This window comes from Ranitomeya variabilis, chromosome 6, assembly GCF_051348905.1.
Source record: "Ranitomeya variabilis isolate aRanVar5 chromosome 6, aRanVar5.hap1, whole genome shotgun sequence".
Taxonomy (NCBI): domain Eukaryota; kingdom Metazoa; phylum Chordata; class Amphibia; order Anura; family Dendrobatidae; genus Ranitomeya; species Ranitomeya variabilis.
The window spans coordinates 321897493-321922730 of NC_135237.1; the positions used below are offsets into that span (position 1 = coordinate 321897493).

At 40.5% G+C, this 25238-nt stretch overlaps 1 protein-coding gene across 1 annotated transcript in view; it reads left to right on the forward strand.

Moving 5' to 3' along the window:
• The window catches only part of MYLK4 (myosin light chain kinase family member 4), a 92106-nt gene that overhangs the window by 17221 nt on the left and 49647 nt on the right, over window positions 1-25238 (forward strand). Inside the window, exons 2-4 of the mRNA XM_077267643.1 lie at window positions 16438-16534; window positions 19741-20326; window positions 24594-24970. Coding sequence (XP_077123758.1) covers window positions 16438-16534; window positions 19741-20326; window positions 24594-24970 — 1060 coding nt within the window. The remainder of the gene's footprint in view (window positions 1-16437; window positions 16535-19740; window positions 20327-24593; window positions 24971-25238) is intronic.

Below are 25238 nucleotides of genomic sequence, written 5' to 3' on the forward strand. Positions count from 1 at the left end.
TTTGGACTCCTATATCTGGATATTTTACCTCTATATCGCTAATGTTAACAGAGTTCCTCTCACGCTACCGCCAAACACGCTTGCCACTACATTACACTGTGCCGGCTCTGCTCTCTCCTTTTGGACACAGCGCATGCGCCGTTTTTTCTCCACAGTGCGCAGGCGCCGAACTTACGAGCGACCTGTTTATACTGCGCAGGCGCGGGCGTCCGCACTTACTTCCGGTCGCAGGACCGATCGATTGTGTATATATACAACAGCGCTTGCTGTACATGACATTGCCGCTTCCACCACCAGGACACGTGCTGTGTCGGTGCTTCCCACAGGACCAGCCAAACGGTCTCCTCGGCCCCGGACTGCGCACACACTGCGCCACCAATCCATGTGAGACTACGGCCTCACAGCAGATAAGTACTCCAAGCGATTAACTCCTTTTTTATTATGTCTCTATCCTTAGTCTTTAATAGGCAGATCCACCTTACACTGAGGGTTCAAACCTAGTGTGGAGAACTTTACTTCCACTACCCACCCCTGGGTCCCTCAGGATTATAGGATATGGGCTTAAGACTACCAAAGTATAACTACCATGGACATATATAACATATTGCTTTTCTGCACAACTCTAGTACCATGTTCAGCCTGTATATGCATTTATATTGCAGTCAATCCACCATACAACAGATGACTCAAGACCATTGATACTCTGTCCTGGACAGTCACAATTGAATTTATAGCCCCTTCTATCACCACCAGGGTAAATACCTCTCTATGTGCCATGTACCCTAATATACTGTCTAGTGTTATAATCCCACGGGTCACATACATCTCTATGATATAACCTTTGGGTTATCTGTACTATCAGTAATCTACATATCTATACCATATCATGTTCTTTTATGTTTTCTGAACAGGACAAATCTGGGCCACCTTTATTTTGAATTTTCTACTCTATTATATTAAGACGCTATACGAATTACCTAATTAGGTTACGTTAATCCATCTTTACCTACTGCACCATCTCTTTCCCTATAGATACATAGATACATACTATCTTCGAGTAACCCTTTCTTGGTTTTAAAGTCCTTGCATTCAACATAGGTCCTCTGATTGTGATAAAATTCACTGTGTCTTTTCAAGGACATTTATTGACATGTGTTCCATTATATCCATACTTGTACGGATAGTCCTTTGTATATTTTGTATATTTTGTACATTTGAGCACTGTATATATTATATGTTCATACACTGTTTCTCTATTTTTGTTACAGCATCATTTGTGATCAAGGCCACCGTGTGGCCGAAACGTTAATTTTTTTGTTGCCTTATTTCTTCGTTTTCACCTTCAATAAAAATATTCACTTCAGCAAAATTTGACTTGAACTATTATGAGTGCAGTGATTTGATTCTCTTGGAGCTCTTGGGGTCTTGGGACTCCGTTCACTTGCACCGCCAACTTCCATCTACAGTCGAGTGCTAGCTCTTTGTTCATTCTACTATAATCGCAGGTTAGTTTTAGCATTTAGGGAATCTCACAAAAAAGTGTGACATTGCACTTTTTTTGCAGTTTCACCGCACTTGGAATTTTTTTCCCATTTTCTAGTACACGACATGGTAAAACCAATGATGTAATTCAAAAGTACAACTCGTCCCGCAAGAAAACAAGATCTCACATGGCCATATTGATGGAAAAATAAAAAAGTTATGGCTCTGGGAAGAAGGGGAGCGAAAAATGAAAATGCAGAAACGAAAATACCTCGGGGGGTTAAGGGGTTATATATTCTAGTTAGAATAGTCAGAAGTGCTATAATAAAGTATGTAGTTCATTTTAGTCTTATGTTTGTGTTGTATTTTAGTCGCACTAAGTTTCCATGTAGAGTTGGGCACTATCTGAGAACTGTAGAGCGACATCTGAGCACTTCAATATTTATGCTGAAGGATTAATTAATTTGAGAACAGATAGTCTGTAGGCGTCCATAAATTCTGTGACTCAGTATTAATTTCACCAATAAAGTGTGAAATATGCTGTCATTTCCAGTGACTGATTGGAAGAAGCAGGTGCGATAAGCCTCCTTTCATGAAGGTCCAGGGGGTACTTATCATATGGAGCAGTGTTTTCATAATGTTACCATATACTTCCTATATCTAAAACTCACATATGGAGACATCTAAAACCTTATCCTACCTAATCCCTACAATTTGTATTTGGCATTTAATATGGAGTAGTATTGAGTGAAATTCTCTTTTCCTTTTTGGTCTTTTCATGCCAAGGAGATGATATGGATCGCCCCCCCAAGGGCCATGGGGTACTCGGTACCGGGTGCTGCGGTTCACAGGGGGATGTCACGGTGGCTGACCCGGCCCGTGGCCCTGGGATGTCCGTGTAAAAGGGAAAGGTCTTTAAGGGGAATGTTCGTGATGCCACCTGTGGTATTCGGTCAGGGTGACCGACGCTGCTTTAAGGGGTCCACTGGGGTGATGTTATGGCAGCTAGATGGTATACCTTCCCACAGGTGAAGTATATCCCCAGGGCTTCCCAGTGTGTAGATGGTGGATGGTGAGAGGCGCAGAGAAGAATGAGGACACAAGGTTGCAGTCTCTTTACCTTTACTGAAGGCTCCAGCATCCACGGTCCAGGGCACTAGACCACAGGGCAGGCAGAGTCCGGCCGGTTTGGAGGCAAGTAAAGAGTTCCCTTGTCCAGGTGGAAATCAGTAGCCTTCCCTTGCGCTGCAGTGTTGTAGTTTCTTACTGCGTAAGGCTTCACATAAGGTCCTCACAGATGTAATGTATTTCTCTCTGTCCCCCATATAGAATAGGACAAACCTGTATGACTGGTGGCTTGAGGCTGTTTATAGGGACTCTAGCACGCCCCGGCCTCCCATAGGTTGCCACCGTGCCTCCTGAGTGTAGGGCAGGGTAACTTGCAATTAGCTGTCCTGCCGGTCTCTGGAGCAAAGCATAAAGATCCTTACTTCATCGGTGTTCCGGCTACCAGGCTTCTGTGCCTCAGAAGGAGGCAGCCTGTGTAGGGCTGGTCCCCTTCTGGTATCCTCTCCTTTGCTACGACTTCCTTCATGCTTGCTGCAATACAATTCTGCCTTCTGTGTGTCTCTTTCTGGGAGCTGCAGCTCTGAGGGCATGCATAGCTCCGTGTCCTTTCTCCTTCGTTCACTGACAGGATCCCACCCCTGTCAGGGACCAACTAACTGAGCTGAGCTCAGCCAGCAACTAACTAACTTTCCCTACAGGCGACAAGTTTTACCTATGTGGGGAGTGACCTAATAAATAGGAGCAGAAGCTCACCCTGGTGGCCTGGAGTGTGAAATATGTTGCATGTTTGTGATACCTGGATGCAGTTATCCTTCTTTGCCTCCAAACGTAGCATCACTCTCCTCGAGAGGAAAACAACACCACTGCGACGACCAGGACCCTGGGGCACCGCAGATATTCCTTGTATGCCATTCACTTATATAAATTACTTTTAAGAAGGGGGCTTGTCTTCTGTTTCCTATTAAAATTATTCTTACAGGAAAATCATTTATGTGTTACATACATCACTCTGTTCCAGATTTTCAACTCTTTGGTGAGTAAATTGTGTTACCAGCATACAGTGATGATATCATGCACCAAATTGTCTAGTTACCATGACAAATAGACGTAATTAATCCTGCTAATTAGTCCTGGTGGCCTGATTAAAGCATGAAAGGGTCTTCTGACTCTTGACTCGGTTGCCGTTCTTGGATCATGTGACTAGCTCCCAGTTGATTTCTGCCACCGTTTTTGACCAACATATCATGTTTAGTATCTGCCCCTTGCATCAGCCCTTGGATTTGTCGCCTACATTTTTTGGCCTTTTTATGTTTTATCTCTGGTGTGGACTTCAGATGGTGCTTCTACTTCATCTGTGGTTTTTTTGCCTCTTGATGACTGCCCAGTTCTGAACCACAACATGTCACATCTAACTATGCCTTCATCCCTGACATGTCTTGCTGACAATCTGTGACTTCTCTGATCTGACTCGTTAAGTACATCTATCGCTAGTACCACCCACTTGACTGAAAATCCCAGTAAGAGCAGAGTTTTTAATGATGAAAAACAATATATACTGAATAGTCTCTCACAAAACTATGTAATAGTCTTCTCAACTACCCCTGCTATAAAACATGATTCCTACAGATTAGACTGCATTTTCAAGGTGACAGGTCCCCTTTAATATTGTGCATAGAAATATTTCTGTTCCATCAATGTAACCTGTTTCTGTTTTACACTAATGTCACCTAACTCACAGTACCAAGGTGGGTAAAGAACATACTACACCAGAACAACTTCTTCCAACTGATTTATTGGAAGAAATGAACACTCAGAACTTTGTACTCAGATAACATAGGGCTGGAGGAGATGGAGAACACGATTTTAATGCCAAGCTGTGTTACTCTCTCTGCAAGCCCTCTTATTAAGGGCATTGGCAATGTTAGTAGCATTCTGAGCCAGGGCAAATGTCAAGGTGGGAATCACGTGGAAGGCAAGGAGCTCAAGCCATTTGCCACACAATTGTAAATGTGTATATGACGATGATAATTGTAATGATGATTCCGTGGTGGACCTGAGAACTAGCCAATGGGTGCTGAGAAGATGAGGTCATCAGGGGAGTGTGGGTATTTTTTTGTACATTGCTGTCAGACAATTGCAGTCAGTAGGATTTGCAAGAAAATGAAAATGAGCTGTTGATGTCTCTTAATCTTATAAACTAGATTCTACAGCTTGCCATCTGCACATGAGGTGACATCACCTGGTCTTTTGGCAAAGCCTAGTCAGCTAGCAATCATAGCAAGCCAAGAGTTGTCCTCCTTCCCTTTCTCACCATGCTTGTCTTTCTGTCAGCTGAGTTGCTCTCAAGTAGTACCTGGTAGGTGTCATATACCACTAATGCATGTTGTACTCTGAGTATGCCGCCTTCTGACAAATATCCACTGTGTCATTGATGGCTTGCACTCATCCTTTCTAGAAAATACCAATCCGCCATTATTTCTTGCAGAAAAGGTGCTCACTGTCTTTCCTTATGTTCAGGAGAAAATAAGTCACTCTCTCAACTTTTCTTTGACAAGGAAAGTGTGCTGAACTGTAGATACCTGGAACAGCATGTACGGGAAAGGACAAAACATCAGTTTTAAGGGTCTCAGAGTGAATCTTTTTAGCAGCAGCGATGCACCACTGCATCTGGGACAGGTGGTAAAGAATGTGGAGCTTTGTCTGTTTCCACAAGCGGGAGGTGGTTACGGTCTCCTCCTACTCCTCCTCTTGAACCTACTCATCTAACATGACCCCATCCCCAATAGACAAGGAGACATCATTAATTCCACACAGCGCCTTATTCATTTTTCTCATACAAAGCACTGCCAAGAAGTTTTACAGCTTGAAAGTCTTGAAGAGTAAAGCCACACATGCTGCTGTGCATCAAGTGTCAACTCACTCTCTCGCTGGCTAGTTCTCCATTAACTACAACTCGATTTTGTTCTGAGTGACAATGCATGGAATCTTCTGGCTGCCTTATGGTTGAGCAAAGTAACTCACACTCCATGCATGGCTCCTGTACTCAATATAATTGCGGAGCATTTCTTTCACAAATATATCCACTCAAGGAAGATGGTGGCTATGGCCAGGTGAAAATGCCAGCTCATTTAATTAAAAAAAAAAAACAGTTTTCCGGAGCACTATCTAGCTTGTGGCATCCCACATTGCTGTAATCAAACGTTGTATATGTTGCAGCTTCTGTACGAGCAACCTAAAGTGGTGACGGACTACATCATGCAGCAGACAAACTGGAGTGTGGGTTACTTTTGAGATCTGACATTGGCAGCTGATTAGGGTCACCTACTGCAGCCCTGTGAAGAGGTGACAAAATTTGTTGGTAGGGACATGTGTGGAATAATAATAATAATAATCTTTATTTTTATATAGCGCTAACATATTACACAGCGCTTTACAGTTTGTACACATTATCATTGCTGTCCCCGATGGGGCTCACAATCTAAATTCCCTATCAGTATGTCTTTGGAATGTGGGAGGAAACCGGAGTGCCCGGAGGAAACCCACGCAAACACGGAGAGAACATACAAACTCTTTGCAGATGTTGTCCAAGGTGGGATTAGAACCCAGGACTCCAGCGCTGCAAGGCTGCTGTGCTAACCACTGCGCCACCGTGCTGGAATCAATTATGTCATCCTCCTAATATTTATCCTGGGAAAAAACACCAGTATGCAAAAAGAGATGGAGGAGATATCAGCTTGCTCCTCTTCATTGCTGCTTATTCTGTTGGTGACTTTCAAGCTCCATGCTACATGTTTCATGATTTGGAGGGGGATGAGGGCCAGTAGAAGGTGGATGTGAAGGAGGACATAGACATAGCACAGGCAAGGGATGAGGTTGACAGAGTGAAAATGGAAGTGATGAAAAAGAAAAGAGAGGATGAAGAAAATGATGATGTGACCTACTGGCAGTTGAGGGGCTGTGTGATAGGTACATGATTTGCACCCACCTATGCAAATCTATCTATGGGACGCTTTGAGTCACACCACATCCCTTAGCCCCCCATGCCAGTGGGTCACATCCACTATTATAAGAGGTTCATAGATTAGCTATTTATTGTATGAACAGGGACTCCTGAGGAGGCAGATCGCTTTATGCTGGAGCTTAATCAGAATTCTTAGGGCTTACAATTTTCACATACATTTTCCCCATTTAACATCAAATTTTTGGATTTGAATATTTATAAGGGGGAAGAGGATACTATTCATGCTTCTAATTTCTTTCAAACTGTCGACGTAAATAGCTATCTAGAATTTAGTAGTGGGCATCATCACAAATGGGTTACTAATCCCTTATGGTCAGTACAGGAGAATAAGGAAGAACTGTACTACCAATGCGGAATTTTTAAAGGAAGCCCATATTCTTGTTATAGAGATTTAGAGCGAAACACTATCCAACTGAAATATTAAAAGATGCTATACAATGGACATCTACACTAGAACAGAGGGATTGTTTGGGAAGGATTGGAGATCTAGATCTGCCCTCCTGTAGTAAGAACACAGAATTGGATAGGAAAATAAAATAAAGTCTTATAACCACTTATAATCAATCACATAAAATTATACTAGACGTTTTGTCCAAATATTGGATGTTACTCACGAATGATATAATACTGTCAGGAAATATCACTACCTGACCAAACATCATTTTTCGAAGGAACATGAACTTAAAAAAATCATATAGCTCCTAGCAGATTGCGATCAATTGAACCACAAGGTTCCCGTCCATGCAGTTCATCTATTCCTTGTAGGAACCCAGGGTCCCATCGATGCAACTCCAATAACTGTTTGTCTTGCACAATGGTTCTACATAGAAATTAATTTTCCTCTAGCTCCACGGGAGACAGTTTTTCCATCATACAATCTCTCAATTGCAACTTGGACTTTATAATTTATTTACTGGAGTGCAATTGTAAACTACAATGTGTGGGTCGCACAACTCAGGAAATGCATAATAGGATGAACGGACATATGCACAATATCAGGAAGGGTAATTTGTGCCATATTTTATCCAGACACTATCTTCTAGAACCCAATAAAGATCCTATGTGCCTGAAACTTGCTATCATTGAACAAATATCTAAGAATATCCAAAATAGACTGCAAAGACTTATTAATAGAAAATCCCCTGGATTTTTAAATTAGCGACACTCAAACCGGAGGGTTTAAATGAATGTATTGTAAACACGAGGTACTAATTGATCCATATAAATCAGAAGATCTAATGAATTTTGACAGTTATGGGATCCCAGTTCATGGTTACCGGGAGGATCATAATCCGCATTTGTGCACTTTAAAAATAATGACACAGTTTAATTATATCTTTATATTAATGAAATCTGAGGATGACATATATATTGATATTTTCAGTAGTAGTCCTTGTTCAACATTATTGTTTGCGATCTATCCTGCTAATTTATAAATCCTGTTTTTCTCTGAAGAAGTGAGACACAGATGTGGGGTAATGAACTATATTGAATACCCCAACCAATAGGTGACGTTTTTGTACAAGAGTATTTAATTGTCTTAATTCTTTGTACACCTATACTTGCCTGATGAAGGAGCCAGTTGGGCCTCAAAACACGTAGCACAAATTAAAAAGTTATTTTAATTCCTCTAATATTGGTAGTGCAATCTATTCCTGAACTGCTTGGAAGTGCTCATTCAAACCACCGTTTTTCTTCCTTCTCTTTGCGATTCCATCTGGATCTCTCTTTGGATCCAGCATGTGGAGCAGCAGCCGGCAGGAGATTCCTACACACCTTTCTTCAGAGTTGTGCCTGGATTGCACAAACTACCCAGGTGATTACACTCTCCACTGAGACCCCACTAGGTTTGGTTGAGCTACGCAAGGCTGGCTTTCTTTTCTTTTCCCATATTATACAATTCTCTTAAGGTTTTAACATAGGACGAAAGCAATTAGTGGCTAGACTATTTTTTATTGCCCATTTAGTATTAGCAATTAACTGGTTGACACAGGAGTCAACTACAATTCCAGAAAATGGAAAATAGGATAATTAAGGTTTTAAATATGGAATTTGCAAAAATAAGAAGAGAACAAAAGAAGGGAATAAAATTCTGAGCATTAAGGAAACCCTGGATCATATCTAAGAAACAGAGAGAAAAGATGACTCTTTACAGTAACTTAAGGGAAGAAAGAAGTCTTTCAAGTCTCTTAAAGTTATAAATACCAGAGCATTTTTAAAGTTCCTTTACCTCCATATTTTCTCTTTTTTCTTTTCCCTTTTCTTTGTGTTTTATTTTTCTATATCAGTCTCATCTCCGGGGATTTATTTACTTTCTTGGAACTAATTTTATGACATACATTTTTGTATTGTTTAATATAAAAAAATCTATTTATCTATAGGTAGGGTATATCTATGTAGGGTTTCTGCTCACTCAGTTACTTTGAGGTAAGCACAGGAAGCAGTTTCTGTAAAAATGCCCAGGTTGGATTATTACGTTTTTTTCTTAAATTGCTCAGGAAACCAAACAAAAATGCATCCTTTTCTGGCACAAAGGGAGAACACAAAGTAAATAGTCCATACAGTGTTGCAAGTTCACCCGCTTGGATTAGTGTCCAGTTCTTCAGTCCTTAGCAATGACCAACACACTGAAGGTCTACACACTTCCAGTCAGAGACACTGGATAAGACAACTGGTCTCCATTTTATTTGCCATACCTTGCCCCCGGGTTGGGGATATGTGAGCAGCCAGCCCCACCCATCTCTTTGACTGCTCGAAAACCCGGCACTTAGACACCCTAATTACTCTCTCAGTACTAAACCTGCTGGAGCCTGCTTTCCCGGGCTTACATCACTGAAGCTACCAACCTCAATGATACATAACTCCCCTCGATGACATGTCCGGCAGCCATCTTACATAACCCCTCTGCCTAAACCAGGGGGGGCTTGGCACCTTCCACCATCAAACAGTGGACCCTTGACAGTGCGTCAGCATTGCCATGCAGTTTCCCAGGCCTATGCTCTACATGCAAGCTAAAATCCTGTAGTTCTAGGAACCACAAACAAGTTACAACTGCTAGTATTAAAATAGTTGTACCAAACCTTATTCCATCAAGATTAAAATAGTATCTAAGGCAGGATATTCAAAAGCGATGAGTTTCAAAAGTGACCTTTCTTTGTCAAAACTTGCTTGAAATGGCATTCTTTTATATATATATATATATATATATATATATATATATATATATATATAATTTGTCACATTTATCATCACATGTTTTGGTTTTAATTTGATTACCTGTGCATTTAAGGCTAACATTCAGCCATTTCAAACAACGGTTACATTCGAAATGTGTTGCTTTTTGAATATTCTACCTTCGATACTATTTTAATCTTAAATAAAATTTGATTCATAAATTTTTGTTTGTCCTCATTACGCATGACTGGTTGGATCGTGGTTTCCTTGCAGACTAGAAGTTTCATGGTGAGCTGGTATACCTTTTTCTTTTTTTTTTCTGACAGTGCTAGGATCCACCTGGCCACTCAGGCATTGTTTCTCTTCTTCTCCCTCATCCACCTCGGTCGGACATGGTCTGACACTAGCCTGAATTTCCTGCCTAAGAGAAAGTACTTTAGAGTGTCCAACACCCACTTGATGTCCAAACATTCCTTCTCCACAATAGATGTTCTCATAGGATGACAGCTTCTGACTTAGATACATTATGGGGGGTGCTCTTACCTGTTCAACTCTTGTGATAAGACAGCGCCCAGCCTGACATCTGATGTGGCCGTCTAGACTCCAAACTCCATAGAGAAATCCTGTTCCACCAACACTGGCTGTTTACACAGGGCTAGCTTCAGTTCCTGGAAGGCTGTCTCAGCTTCTGGAGACCACTTAACGATAGCCGATTTTGTTGATATCCATCAAAGGGGCGGCTATCATGGCAAAGTTAGTGATGAACTGACGGTAGTAGCCCATGATGCCCAGGAATGCCCTGACCTGCTTCTTTGAGTAAGGTTGAGGGCAACTCTAGATTGCGTCAACTTTATTTATTTGGGGCTTTATTTTGCACCTATCTATGACATAGCCCAAGTATTTAGCTTCCTCCATGCCACATTTCATTGGGTTTGTGGAAAATACCACCATCCATAGAGCATCAAGTATTGCCTGGACTTTACTTAGATGACTTCCCCAATCCTGGCTGAAGATCACAATGTCATCCAGGTAGACCGCTGTGTACTTCTTGTGGGGAGCTAGGATCCGGTCCGATCTGGAAGGTGGCCTGAGCTCCTTGCAACCCAAGCGGCATCCTTGTGTACTGGAAACAATTGTGTGGCATTGAGAAAGCCATCTTCTCCTTGGCATCTTGGGACATGGAAATTTGCCAATATCCTTTCATGAGGTCAAGTGTGTTAATGTCCCTGGATGATTCTAGCCTTTCAATCTGTTCTTCGACACGGGGCATTGGATACGTATCAAACTTAGAGACCTTATTCAGCTTTCTATAGTCATTGCAAAACCACGATTCTCCCATCTGGTTTCAGCCACTTTTAGACTCTTGCATGACACTCAGACTCAGCATTCGCTTCACCTCTTTCGAGATCACCTCTCGACAGGCTTCAGGAATGCGATATGGTTCAAGTTCACCCAAATATGAGGCTCCGTGAGAACCTCATGCTCTATGACCTGCATACAGCACGGTAATTCTGAGAATAGGTCTCTGTTCCAATTTAACAACTCTATACTGCTGTTTTTAAGCACAGGACAGAAACTCTGCCACCTTGACCCATTTTAGCTGACCAAACAAGGAGCTTCCAAGGGCTCCCTATCTTGCCATGCCTTAATCAAATTGACGTCTTACTCCTGGTAGGACTCCCATCTTTGAGGTTGGTGGACTTTATAGTTGAAATCGCCAATCTTTTCAACTAGTTCATAGGGACTCTGTCACTTGGCCAGAAACTTGCTTTACATTGTAGGTACCAGCACCAGTACCCGATCCATAGAATTGAAGTGTCTCACCCTCTTCGAACTACTGTACACCCTCGACTGTGCCTCTTGTGCTTTGAGGACGTGTTCTTTCACAATGGGCATCACTTCAACAATTATTTCTTGCATCTGGGCCACATGTTCGATTACACTCCTGTAGGGTGTAGACTCTGCCTCCCAGGTCTCCTTCACTACATCCAGGAGTCACAAGGGTGTCGGCCATATAACAGTTTAAAAGGGGAGTAACCAGTAGAGGACTGTGGGACTTCTCTGATGGAGAATGAAAGGTACAGCAGTAGACAATCCCAGTCTTGTCCATTCTTCTCTATGACCATGTGAACCAACTCTGGAGCTATACACTTGGAGGATTTTCCTAATAGTACGGCCTCTGGATACCGTGTAGCATAGTCTAGGAACACTAGGATATAATGATGCCCTCTGGCGGACTTGACCAGGGTTCCCACTAGGTTCATGGCTATGCGATCAAACGGAACGTCAATGATGGGCAACGACTCTAAGGGACTATGGAAGTGAGCAACCAGGGAGGTCAGCTGGCAGTCTGGACAGGACCTACAATAGTTCAAGATTTCTTGGTGATAAGCAAGCCAGTAGAACCTCTGGAAATTCTGTTCCTGGGTATTCTCTATCCCCAGATCTCAGTCTTCAACTTGACGTACACTTTCGTGTCTGGCAAAGCCAGGTCATAATAGGCCTTCTGCAGTTCTCTTGTTAGATATGGTGCCAAAACCTCAGCTCACTGCTCTGAAGGAAATTTCTTCCATTCCGCCACCCTTTTGAAAACCGTCATAAATGCCTCAATGTCATCACCTGTGGACCAAGTATTGAGTGCATTTACTAAACCTACATTTCAGTAGGCCAATATTTCGGATTTTAAAATCATTTTTTCAAGCTGGTGTTATAAAGTATTCTAATTTACTGAGATAATAACTTTTGGGTTTTCATTGGCTGTAAGCCATAATCATCAACATTAACAGAAATAAACACTTGAAATAGATCACTTTGTAATGAACCTATCTAATAGATGAGTTTCACTTTTTGTATTGAAGAACTGAAATAAATTAACTTTTTGATATTATTCTAATTTTGTGAGATGCACCTGTATATCTACCTCTGTCTATTTTCTATCTCTATAGCATTCATTTATGTCCAAAAACGCATTTAAAAGCGCTTTGAAAACACAGCAAAAAGATTTTGCAGTTGCATTTTCCCTGCCAAGAGATGTAGAAATGGATTCATAATCCATAGGGCCTATAGAACCCCTAACAGGTTGTTCAAGGCTGGGCTTAGGCAAAACTCGGAATGCCCTTGGTGCTCACAATCCCAAGCGGGGATTTTGCATATGATGTGGCAGTGCCCTAGACTGTCCTCCTTCTGGATAGTTGTCTTAAATCGTATTGAACTGGTGTATGGATGTTCTGTCCCTAGGAATCCACTGACTTGCATATTGGGATATGTGGAGGAAATCGTTACGGACAACATGTTTAAAATAGTTATTGCACGATTGTTATTCATTGCTAGGAAATTGATCGCCAAATTTTGGATTAGAGAGGAACCTCCAACAAGGAGAGACTTTCTTCAGCAAACGGAGCATATACTTACATTGGAGAAAAGTGTCTACACCAAAAGGAATAAGCTGGACATCTTCCACAAGCTGTGGCAACCGTGGATGGACTTGAATTAGGATGATAAATGAGACTATAGGGAGCCTAGTATTCAATGGAAATATAATGGATGTTTATTCAAATGCTTGTATTATGATGGGAATTGGGGTGGCTCTGGCTAAGGTCTCTGGGGGTTGGGTGGGATGGGGGGGCTCTGGGTCGGGGATAAAAAGTTATCTGTAAATGTTTAATGTAGCATGGTCATGAGAATTATTCTGATTTGTTTATTCTTTGCGGATAATAAAAATCTATCTGATAAAAAAAAAGAGATGTAGAAATGGTGCAGAAATTTCTGCATCCAAATACTCAACGTAAGCACACACCCATAATGTTCAGATTTACTGTGTATAAGATAAATAGAAATTGTAAATGTAAGATTATATTCATTACCCTCTAATATAATATATTGTCTTTAGCCTCTGAATATACTGACAGCATACTGTATACTTTAGCCTGAGTCTGATAAAAAAAAGTCAATCAACATATGCATGAGGGTGACTTAGTATAGTAATGAGACACTCCAGTTATTCCAGCTCTGTGTCACTTGTAACCCTTGGTTCTTTTAATAGCTGTAGCTGATGTCTGACTCCCACATCTGTCTTTTAGTCTGAGAACATACAAGGTGGGAGTTTTTTGGAAGGTCACACAGCCCAGTTAGGTTTTCATAGCATTCTATTTTGCTTTTTCATTTTTATTAAAACATATAATTTCTTATAAACCTCCTATAAGAACATAGCAATGATTGACTGGCCAATTGCACAATCCAGTTTTGTATGACCTAACACATGCAGTATGTGGATATTTGTATATACTGTGCATAAACCATAGTGTGATTATGTGAAGTATTATCAAAATTACTTCTTCTATGTCTCATCCACCAGGACTACAAAAACAGCCAAAATCAGTTGCACTGCATAGCACAGTGAGCTACGATATTCATGTAACTAAAGAGCCACACCAAAAGCATAGCCTGCTTTGCTACACTGTTTCTGTAACTCCTATTCATTTCTATTAGGCCGGGTGCCCACAATTCGGAACTAGCAGTGCTTTGGACGCAGTGCATGTTGGCTGCTTCCAAAGCTCTCCCATTAATTGAACACAGGTGAATCCACATATGTTCACTGAACCATACTGATTAACTGCGTTCAATACATTTTATTAATGTAATTTTGCAAGAGAAATTGGCATGTTGCGGTCTGGAAAGACGAGATGCATGTCTCTCTCTGCGGGTGATCCATGTCTGTGAACGCATAGTGGACATGGGATCTCTTGAAATCCCATACACTATGCTGCAACATCTGGCCATTGCAGGTTTTACATTTGTGAGGCAGTGACCGGTGTTATATGCGAGGCCCGCTATGTGTCCCCCAGGATGTGCATATGGAGGCCGTGGGAGTGCATTGCAGTTACAGGTATAGCTGTGGTTGCAATGAAGAATAAATGTGAGTGTTGGCTTTGGGCAAGCTATTTGTTCAAGGCAGATTTAGGAAAACCTGTCATGGGCTTTTATTTTTTAAACGGACTACAGGAAGGTAGTGGGGTTGGTCCGTTTCCTCTCCCGGGCCAGGTTTTCTATGTGGCCTGCGGCCACAGATTATTGTAAAAACCCTTGCAGCAGAGGGTTGGGTGTGCCAGTTTTGGCCTTGCAAGCAGGCAGAGCAGTCGGCTCTGCAGAGCACTACCTGTGTGAGGCAACACAGGGCCAAGCAGATCCCACAGCAACTCTGGATCTTGGGCGCATACCATTAGTTTCATAAACAACGTATCACTTCTGCGCTCAATTGTTTTGTTGACCCCACCTATGGTCGCTGTGGCCTAGAAGCAGTTGTTCTCATCTCGGCTATGAAAGGCCAATATAGGAATTACCTAGTAACCTATTTTAAATGGTTGTTCCTTCATCATTATATTGACCTATCCAAAGTAGAGGTAATATTCACTGATTGCTTGTTGTGGTCTCGTTGATCTCATGTTTTAATACAGCAGTAGTCAATCCTGTGCTCTTTTGCTCCATTTCAAGCACATAGGGCCTGTGGAAATAGCAGAGTACAGTGTCTTGCTGTATCCTCCATGAATGGAGCTGCATTGTGTATGCTGGACCATTGCTTCATTCATGCTTCACAGGGTCATTGGACTCATACTTATCCTACATTTACTATGGATGGGAATATCTATTTAATATCTTCTCTATTGACTTCTCTATTGACTCAAATGGTAACAGAGAAGCAATTGTTATTTACATTTGTATCAGTATAGTACTTTGTTTCTGCTTGCCAATATACTGTTTTTTTTCTATTTTTCAATCCTTTGCATAAATGTTTTCATATAGACTTATTCATTACTTTCTTAAGTCTCATTCAAACATCCATGCAACATGGTCCATGTGCGGACCATGATGCACGAACTTGATGTGGGTGCTGTCAAATTCTGGTCAGTAGATCCATGGCCATTCCGCACATTGCAGTCCATATTCTGACAGTGTTATTCCAACAACTGAGTGAGTTCAGAACTAACACAGTGCAGCAGAGCTAACTTTATCTCATTACAAACACATTTGCAGATACAGTTGCACTTTCATAATGCTTCAGCTTCAATCTCACAGGCAGTGTGTGTGTGCGCACGCGCTTGTGTGTATGGGGGCTGGATCAGTACAGCAGAGCTGACAGCACTGAGAGAGGACAACTGCAAATGTTTATAATGAGGCATAGTTTAGCTCTGATATACTGTATTAATTCTGATCAACTGCAGAGCTGTGTGTGATGAGAGCAAAATGTCAGCCATTACACGTCTCACACTGATAATGCCCCAATTCATTTAAAATAAGCTGTGGAGGCAGATCATCAGGGAGATCTGTGTCCACCCTATAGATCTCAACAACTCATTTACATATGAGAATAATGTGGTTTTCTCTGGAATAAGACATGAGATTGCAGATATCAAGGTATTATTTTATTTAACTTCCTGTGACCTGCATGTCCATATAGACAGTTCAGGGGGGTTGATCTTACTAACAGATTCCCTTTAAAATGGATAAAAAGACTTGCGTTACTGAACAAATGAGTATAAACTCTTTAACGACTTGCTATAAAAGTAATTTTGTTTAGAGTTAATTACAGCTGAATGTGATATATGTTCATTTAGACATTTTAGGATAAATACATTTGTTGTGTTTACGTTATCATTATTTTCAAGAAAAATTGAAATATTTCTTTACACTCACAGATCATCAATGATCAAATTCCAAGTGAAAAGAAAAAAAATGTATCCTTGTCTTCAAAGGGAACAAAGTCTCTGAAGAAAAAGAAGCCACCTGATGCAGGTATACAATATATCACAAATATAAGTGAAGAGTAAAATGTTGGCTCTAATCCAAAACCCCATGTCACCATGTAAAGTAACTACAATGGCTATGTATAGTAATAAACTTGGCACTCGGTATGTGAAAAAATAGAGCTTCCTTTTATTTGTGCATCCAGACAAAAATGGTTATGAACATTTTCGGTCCGTCACAGGACCTTCATCAGAACATTCTTTAACATGAACTAAAAGTATACACAAAATAAAGAGGATTTAGAACATAGGTAATGTCACATGATGCATAATAGAAGAGTTACAAATTGTCATATAACATCGGTGATGATCTTGTTCCAAAAAGCTGAAGGTGAAGGTGAACAGCAAGACAGGAGAAATGCTATCCAGTGGTGCTCCATGGGCTGTAGGTGGTTCCAGTGGAGGTGCAATCCGTACTATACTTAGTCATTAAGGGAAAACGGTTACTGTGATACCAACATAAGAATGTACACTTGTAGGTGTACTGGTGGTGAAATATTGGGATACATCAGTTCTCAGATAATATGAACAAAGTTTACAAGGTGTTTGGAGAAGTGCGAATCTATACAGCAGATTACTGTGGCTGTAAGGTGAATAGCTAAAAAATACGACTTAGCATAAATAAAAGTGCATACAGGTGTCCATTATGCTGTATAGAATCAAAATAAATGTGAGACTCAGTATTAGACCTATGGTAACAGTGCTGACATAGATGGTGCCAATTAGACCAGTGACCTAGTGCCCAGCATGAGCCCGTGAGGGATATTCTGGCGAGATAATTAAGGCACAATTATTAACTGGAGGTCACTAAATATATGGTGTACCTGGATGTGAAGGGATGCTCTGTAAGCGGTCATGAGCATCCAAATTATATGAACCTGCTGCAGCGGGTATGTACTGTAAGGAAGGGCAATAAGGGAAAAACGCAATGAAGAAGAGAGCGCAATGTGGAGGAAAGCGCAATGAATAGGAAAATACAGGTAACAAGGCAATAGTGGGAGGAAGCAGAGTAGTGTCATATACCTGTGGAACAGCTAGGCATCATAAGCCAGGGGCAGCGCAACGGGTAGAGGCAAGTCTATTGCAAGTGAACAGCACTAAAAATAAAAATGTATAGCGGTTAGATATGATAACTAAAGGGGAGTCCGGCCATAGCCTCATCTCCCTGTGTTACCTGTGTCCCAGTATGAAAGTGCGCCGTGCAGCAGGGGGAACGCTGTAATGCAGCGGTACTTCCGGATTTAAATCCCAGCCTGTGATGACGTCACAGCGGTCATGTGACCGCGTCTGTACCCAATGTGCATGCGCAGAGATGTACTGCATATTTAGAAGGGAAGTACAGGGTAAATGGGCTATGTAGCTGTGCCGTGACCTGCCAGAGCTATTGTATATATGCCTAATAAGATACAATACGAGAGGGGGAAACATGTAAGGCACAACTGGGTTAATCTGGGCAGTGGGAGGATCCGAATGGGGGAGGCAACCATATTGTCATATAGCAAAGCACCTGTACTTACACTGTGTTCCAAATTATTATGCAAATTGGATTTAAGTGTCATAAAGATTTAATTGTTTTGTTTTTCAAATAAACTTGTGGATGGTATTGTGTCTCAGGGCTCAATGTATCACTGAAATCAATCTTAAACACATGGGATAATTGGTTTTCCAGGTGATTCTAATTAAAGGAAAACTACTTAAAAAATGATGTTCCACATTATTAAGCAGGTCACAGTTTTCAAGTAACATGGGAAAGAAAAAGCATCTCTCTGCTGCCGAAAAGCATCAAATAGTGCAATGCCTTGGTGAAGGGATGAAAACATTAGAAATTTCCCGAAAACTTAAGCGTGATCATCGTGCTGTTAAGAGATTTGTGGCTGTATCTGAGCACAGATGTGTTTATGCTGATAAAGGCATAATGAGGAAGATTTCTGCCAGGCAAGTTCATCGGATTAAGAGAGCAGCTGCTAAAAAGCCATTACAAAGCAGCAAACAGATATTTTTTCACATACTTAGTGCCAAGTTTATTACTATATTTTGACGGGTTGGACGCCTGACTTGAGCACCAACAACACTATTACTATAGAGTGCCATGTTTGTCTATACTACAATGGCTATGTTATCATTTTCCGACAATATTACAGCAATTCACATCATTTTGATTTTATTAATTCGAAAACAATAGTAACTTGTCACAAGAAGAATGTAAATATGTTTTGCTTGTTTGTTCTTTGTTCTGTATAGAAAAAGGCATGTAGAGAAACAAACAGTACTAAATAATGTTTGCTGAATGCAATATTTTAATAGTACTATATTTTGATCTGTCTGACATTCTGCTTTACCAGTAAATATTTATGATTTGAAATTACATTGTAATTATCAATTATGAAGTACAGCTTTTTTAATATATCAATAGGTCTAGTTAAAAAATGCAGATTTGACTCAGATTTTAATGTGGATTCGTCCTTTAAAATCTGCTTAACAGGCATCATCCTGTGTTTTTAAATGGGGTCTCTATAACACAATTCATACAAAGTGGACATTTTTTGCGTGGATTTTTGTAGATTTAAATATCTGCAAGAATATGTAGTATCCTACATTTTAGATATGTGATCATACCCTAAAGGCTCATGCACAGGACCATAAAAATCAGACGAGTGCTAACCATCCTTCTGATGAATAGCACTCATCTGTATAATGTTCTCTGAGACCGTGCACATGTCTGATTTTTCTCTCATCATGCACGATTTGCCTCCAATAATCAAATGACACTCACCCATTGGATTCTGCAGATTATGTAAAGCAAAAACTATTATTTCTAAGTACTGCATTGGCTTTAAGAGCTTGGTGATGATGCTTTAAGTGTTGTTTTGGATGGCTAATGCTACTGACTATATGTTAAATAACAGCCTTTGGACATATTCTTTAAAGAGGACCTGTCATCTCTTCTCATATGTCTTTTTATAAAAATACATATATAAAATTCATAAAATAGCAATTATGTAGCATATTAGTACATTTCTAGGAGGAATAATAGAAGAACAGCACAATGCGGGGAAAAAAATCTCCAGAATAATATTTTGATAGAGAATACAGTTATATAATAGAAGAGACATGCTAGAAGTACTGACAGGTTCTATTTAATATGTACTAATCGGACCTGCTATTATACGCTTGCTGTCCTGTCATTGCTTTTAGAGCGATCTATCCAAAAGACACAGACCCACAGCTATAAAGAAAAGGTCAATAAACTCAATAGAGAAAATACTGAAAAGGCATCTATTATATTGGTTGAGAAAAAGTCTCCTGAAATAAGAGAAGAAGAGAATTTTATATCAATAGATATTCCAAACTCACAAATTGGTATTCAAGGTGGCACTCCTATTATTTATTGTGTGGAAGAAGGTGAGGTACCTGTGTGTGTGAATGATGATCTTGTTCAAGCATTGGCAGAAAACTGTAGCAAAAACGAGGCTACAGGAGAAATACGTGATAGTATTGAAGAGACCGGGGTGGAAGGAAAACTTGTTATTTTATTATCTGAAGGCGCAACAAGTGAACAAAAAGAAAAGAAGCACAAAGAGGACAAATCGAAAAATGAGATTATTTCTGAACGAAGCAAAGATGATAAAATCCAAAATAGTACAATTAGTGAAGAAATAAAGGCCTTGCATCGCTCCTCAGAACCAATACTCCTCACAGTCAGTGGTACTGACATATCTGATCGATTTTCTCCATGGCCAACTTGTGAGGATACTGAACAAGAAGCAACTATAATAGAAAGGTAAGGAATTACTATATCCCCCAAACTGTTATTTTGGTTTATTTTGATATATTAATTCCTGACTACTATTTATCCAGCCTGTATGTGAAGGTCCCAGATATGATGATTACAGGCTGCTGGAAGATGTAAGAGAAAATGCCACATGGTGGCTGGGAGATTACCAATAAAATGTATCTCTCTTAGCAATATGGACCAGATGTGTTTGTACAAGGAGCAATTTTTTTCATCCTATTGCTCTGCATATTGCCAACTTTCCACAGATCAATGCTGGTCCTCATCTGGAAAACATGCATATTGTTTAATAGTTTTATATTTATTCATATTACTCACAATTAAATTATTTGTTTGTTTTTATAAATTCTTTAATTGTTGTTACAATTTTCTAAACAGTTAAGAGAGTAAATGAGCCAAATCACTTAATAAGCCAAATCGCTAACTTATTCAGAAATTCTGAGATGAGGAACAGGTTTGTGCTAGTGACAAGATAGCACAGCTGTGGGAACTGAGTCTCTGCAGAAGAAAACCACAGGCACTTCATGTGCTGAGACATTGCACCATATTGTAGAGACATAATCCCTAGGAACAAAAGGAGTGAGTCATGCCACATTTATTCTAATGAAGCATGCCACAATTGTAATTCCATACAGAAAGGCATTCACAATACCTATCAACAATCTGGGGCTTCCCCATTTATTTTATAGGAGAGTGGGTGGCACCAAATCAGTGATTATTCTAAATATCATCTAGGAAGAAAACCTCTCAGTGGAGTTCCTACTGTCCCACGAAAGAGCCCGACTTTCGAGCAAAAGTCAGGAATGAACTTCTGGATTATGGGATCCTGGCATGCAGAGCAGGATTCCACACTCTTCCATAGATGCTCTTGCAGTAAAAGAGTGAGATTTTGCAAGATATTTACATACATTGAGTTCTGCCTAGTAGTCTACTAAGCTGTTACCAAATGGGAGCCACTCTAATGATGTTATCGCTTGATAACAGCTTAATAATGTACATGTGTAATGTAGGGTGGGGCGTTAGCCATGAGCGAGATACTCTTCTCTTACTCCCCGACGCGTTATATGAAAGTTGAGGTCCTGGCTGGATGCGTGGATTTGTGCTGTGAGCAAGCTACCCGTGCAGGCTGTATGTAACTGATGATGCTGGTTTGCCAGGACCAGATGTTGGACAGTTCAATGACGGAGACCACCATTTGAAAATAAACTTTTTCCTGAACAGGGGTTTGGTAAGGAGTATATACACGAGATAGCGGGTACAAAGTCTTATGAATGTTTCCTTTACAACTCAAAGCATTTTTCACACAGATTCCTTCCTTCTTATCTCCATTGTTCTCTATCTTTGCCTTTCCTCTTTACTCTTTCTACTTGTACTCAGTTTCCACTGTTTCTCATTACTTCACCACAAACCAGCCCAACTTTACAATCCTGCTTAGCAAGAGTCATTTAATTCGCACCCACGGTTCCGCGTCTTCTTTCCCATTAGGGTGCCAGTATGGCCGGACTTAGCTGCAAGCTCTCTGATGCTCTTTATCTCCTGCCCAGAACTTTCTACTCATCTCACATACTCATCCTGCCTAGGCCCTTTACCTTCAAGAGTTATAAACTCTGGATTTTTCTGCTAGGCATCCTCTCACAGAACTCATCTCCAATCGATCACTTTGTCTCTAAGGGTACTGTCACACAGTGCCACTTTGGTCGCTGCAACGGCATGATTCGTGACGTTCCAGCGATATAGTTACGATATCGCTGTGTCTGACACGCTACTGCGATCAGGGACCCCGCTGAGAATCGTACGTCGTAGCAGATCGTTTCAAACTTTATTTCGTCTTCAAGTGTCCCGCTGTGGCGGCATGATCGCAGCGTGTAACAAAGGTGTGCACGATATTCCCAATGTCCGGTATGACTTCTACATCGCAACTACGTCATGAAATTATCGCTCCAGCGCCGTGCATTGCAAAGTGTGACCGCAGTCTACGACGCTGGAGCGATAATCAAGCGACGCTGCAACGTCACGGATTGTGCCGTCGGAGCGATCAAAGTGCCACTGTGTGACAGTACCCTTAGTCACTTCTGCTCTAGATCTCACTGTCTCTTTCCTTCAGTCACCTCTCATTTTAGCGACACCCCAGAATGCAGCACTGCTCACAATGGACCTTTTTATCCTCTTTCTATGCACTCCAAGCCCTATCTGACTTTCTAACAGGAATTTGTCACTTTCCCTTCAACCTAACCATTCCCACTATGTGCCAGTGCCAGAAATTAACTCTCACTATCTCTAATGTCAAACTACACACATTATGAATGCTACTAATACCTTTTAACGGACATCACAATTCACAGTGTACATCACATTTCACATTACACAACATAACATCTCCACCCATTGAGCCCGACTGACAACTTCAGCTTGTACTGGGTAGTGTGAGAGCTCAGCAGCAGGAATTACACTGAGGAGCAGTAAATGAGTCTAAGTGGAGGGACACTGAAGAGCTATCAATCAGGCTAGTCAGGTAGGGAAAGGGAATTTTTCAAAATAATTATACCGCTGTTATAATTGTAATCAACATCAGTATCATAAGAGCTAGAAGAGCTCCTTACTAACATATAAAGTTTGTAAGGTGACAGGTCTGTGTTAAACATTTTAACAGAACATTAGTTGTAGCAAATAATATTTCTAGAACAATTTTTTTTTTACAAACCTGTATTTTTTTTTTATTTTTGCAAATGGAATTGGGTTGACAAATTAAATTTAGCAATTAGAACACAGCACCTTATGGGGAGAACAGGGTCAGCATTACCCATACATGATGCGCACATCTCAGCCAAGGAGTCCTTCTTAGCATAAAGTCCAATATCCAAAAATGAAAAAGACAGCGTTAGTGAAATAAATCACGCTTTATTCTGCCTTCTGTGGTGACGTTTCGATCCCAAAGATCTTTATCAAGCTTGACAAAGATCAACAGGGTAAAATTAAGAATTTTGAGGTACTGCAGGAGGAATTTCAATTGCCAAGTTCTGAGTTATACCAGTATAGCCGCATCTCGCATGCGTTTCAGGCACAGTGCAGGAGAGGGCCTATAGTGCTGCAAGTAGATCTTATGTTTGACTTTATTCTTATGGGTGGTGGCACGAAGGGGGTGATTTCGGGAATATACGAATACCTTCTTTACTCTTTTCTGGATAGGCATCCTATCAGAGCCATAGCGAAATGGGAAAATGATTTGGGGGTGATTGACAATGACCAATGGGACTCGATATTGGAATATGTACCCAAGATTTCTATGAGTGAGCCTGGGAGGCTGTCACAATTATTTGTTATTCATAGGGCCTACAGAACTCCGGATATGTTATTCAAAGCTGGACTGAGACCCAACTCAGAATGCCCTAGGTGCTCGCAGTCTGAGGCGGGTATTCTTCATATGATGTGGCAATGTCCCAGGCTATCCTCCTTTTGGATTGTGGTATTGAATAGAGTGGAATTGATATACAACTGTACTATACCACAAGATCCTTTGGTGTGTATTCTAGGTTATGTAGAAGAGATTGTAACTGATAATATGTACAAAATAGCTATTGCTAGATTGCTATTTATCGAGCGGAAGCTAATTGCTAAGTTCTGGATAAGGGAGGAACCACTAACGAGAAGAGATTTTCTGATACAAGTGGACCATATTCTTGCTTTGGAGAAGAGCATTTATTTCAAGAGAAATAAGATGGACCTCTATTACAGATTGTGGAATCCATGGACTGACTTAGTCTAAGGGGCTTTATCTGTTCGCTTGGGCCTTGGGTTCCCCAGGGAGGGTTATTGGAACGTCATCTTCCTTTTTTGTACGATGTTGTAATCTGTGGTGGCTCACGACAGGTCTCTAAAGGTTGGAATGGAGGGGGGGTTGGAGTTTGGGTTGGGGTTAAAATGTTCTAAAAATTATACATGTTCATTATAAACAGAAATGCAATATACTTGTATTATCCTTACTGTTCAGTAAAAATTATCAGATTGAAAAAAAAAAAAAACTTGACAAAGATCTTTGGGATCGAAACATCACCACAGAAGGCAGAATAATGCGTGATTTATTTCACCAACGTGTGAGGCGCTGTCTTTTTCATTTTTGGAAATTAAATTTAGCTTGATCATAATCAGTGATATCTAATGCAATTTTTTCTGAATTCTCAAATCTGACTTAATTCAGATATTTTTATCTTAATAAATATTCATAAATGACAACTTGTTATTAAATGTTATATTTTAGTGTGGGGAATAAAAACGATATACAACTTCTGGTCACCGGAGAAGAAGAAATAGAAGAAGAAGAAATAGAGGAGGAGGAAGAAGAAGGAGAAGAAGAAGAGGTTGCTGAAGGGGAAACAATAAAAGATTCATTACAAAAGGATGAGATCTGCCACAATGAGCAGACATTTAAGAGACGAGTAACTGACGATGATCTAATAAAAGATGACAAAAAGAAAACCAGAATAGCCACAAAAGACACAGCGGAGGGCATATCATCAGATGATAGTGACGAATCAACAGACCATTTAAATTCTAATGAAGAGGAGCAAATAAGTGAATACCTTGAAGAACATAAGAAGTTCCCGATAAAGGAAGAAGAGAGATTATTAATTCTTGGTAAGAACTGATGTTCCGTCTAGAACATGTGTATGATTCCTTCTATAATCCCCTAACCTGCTGCTTGTTAAACTTGTCAGCGTTACTCATGCGCAGCTTGTAGTGCTGCCTGCCAGTGCCCATGTAGCAGGGTTCATAGCTGCAAAAGGTTGGCACAAATTAATTAATAGAAATGTATTCAATGCAATTGCTGAATTAAATACGCTGTTACAGAAAGTCTATGTAAAATAAAGCCCAGCTACATGGATGGTTCTAACTTGTACCAGAT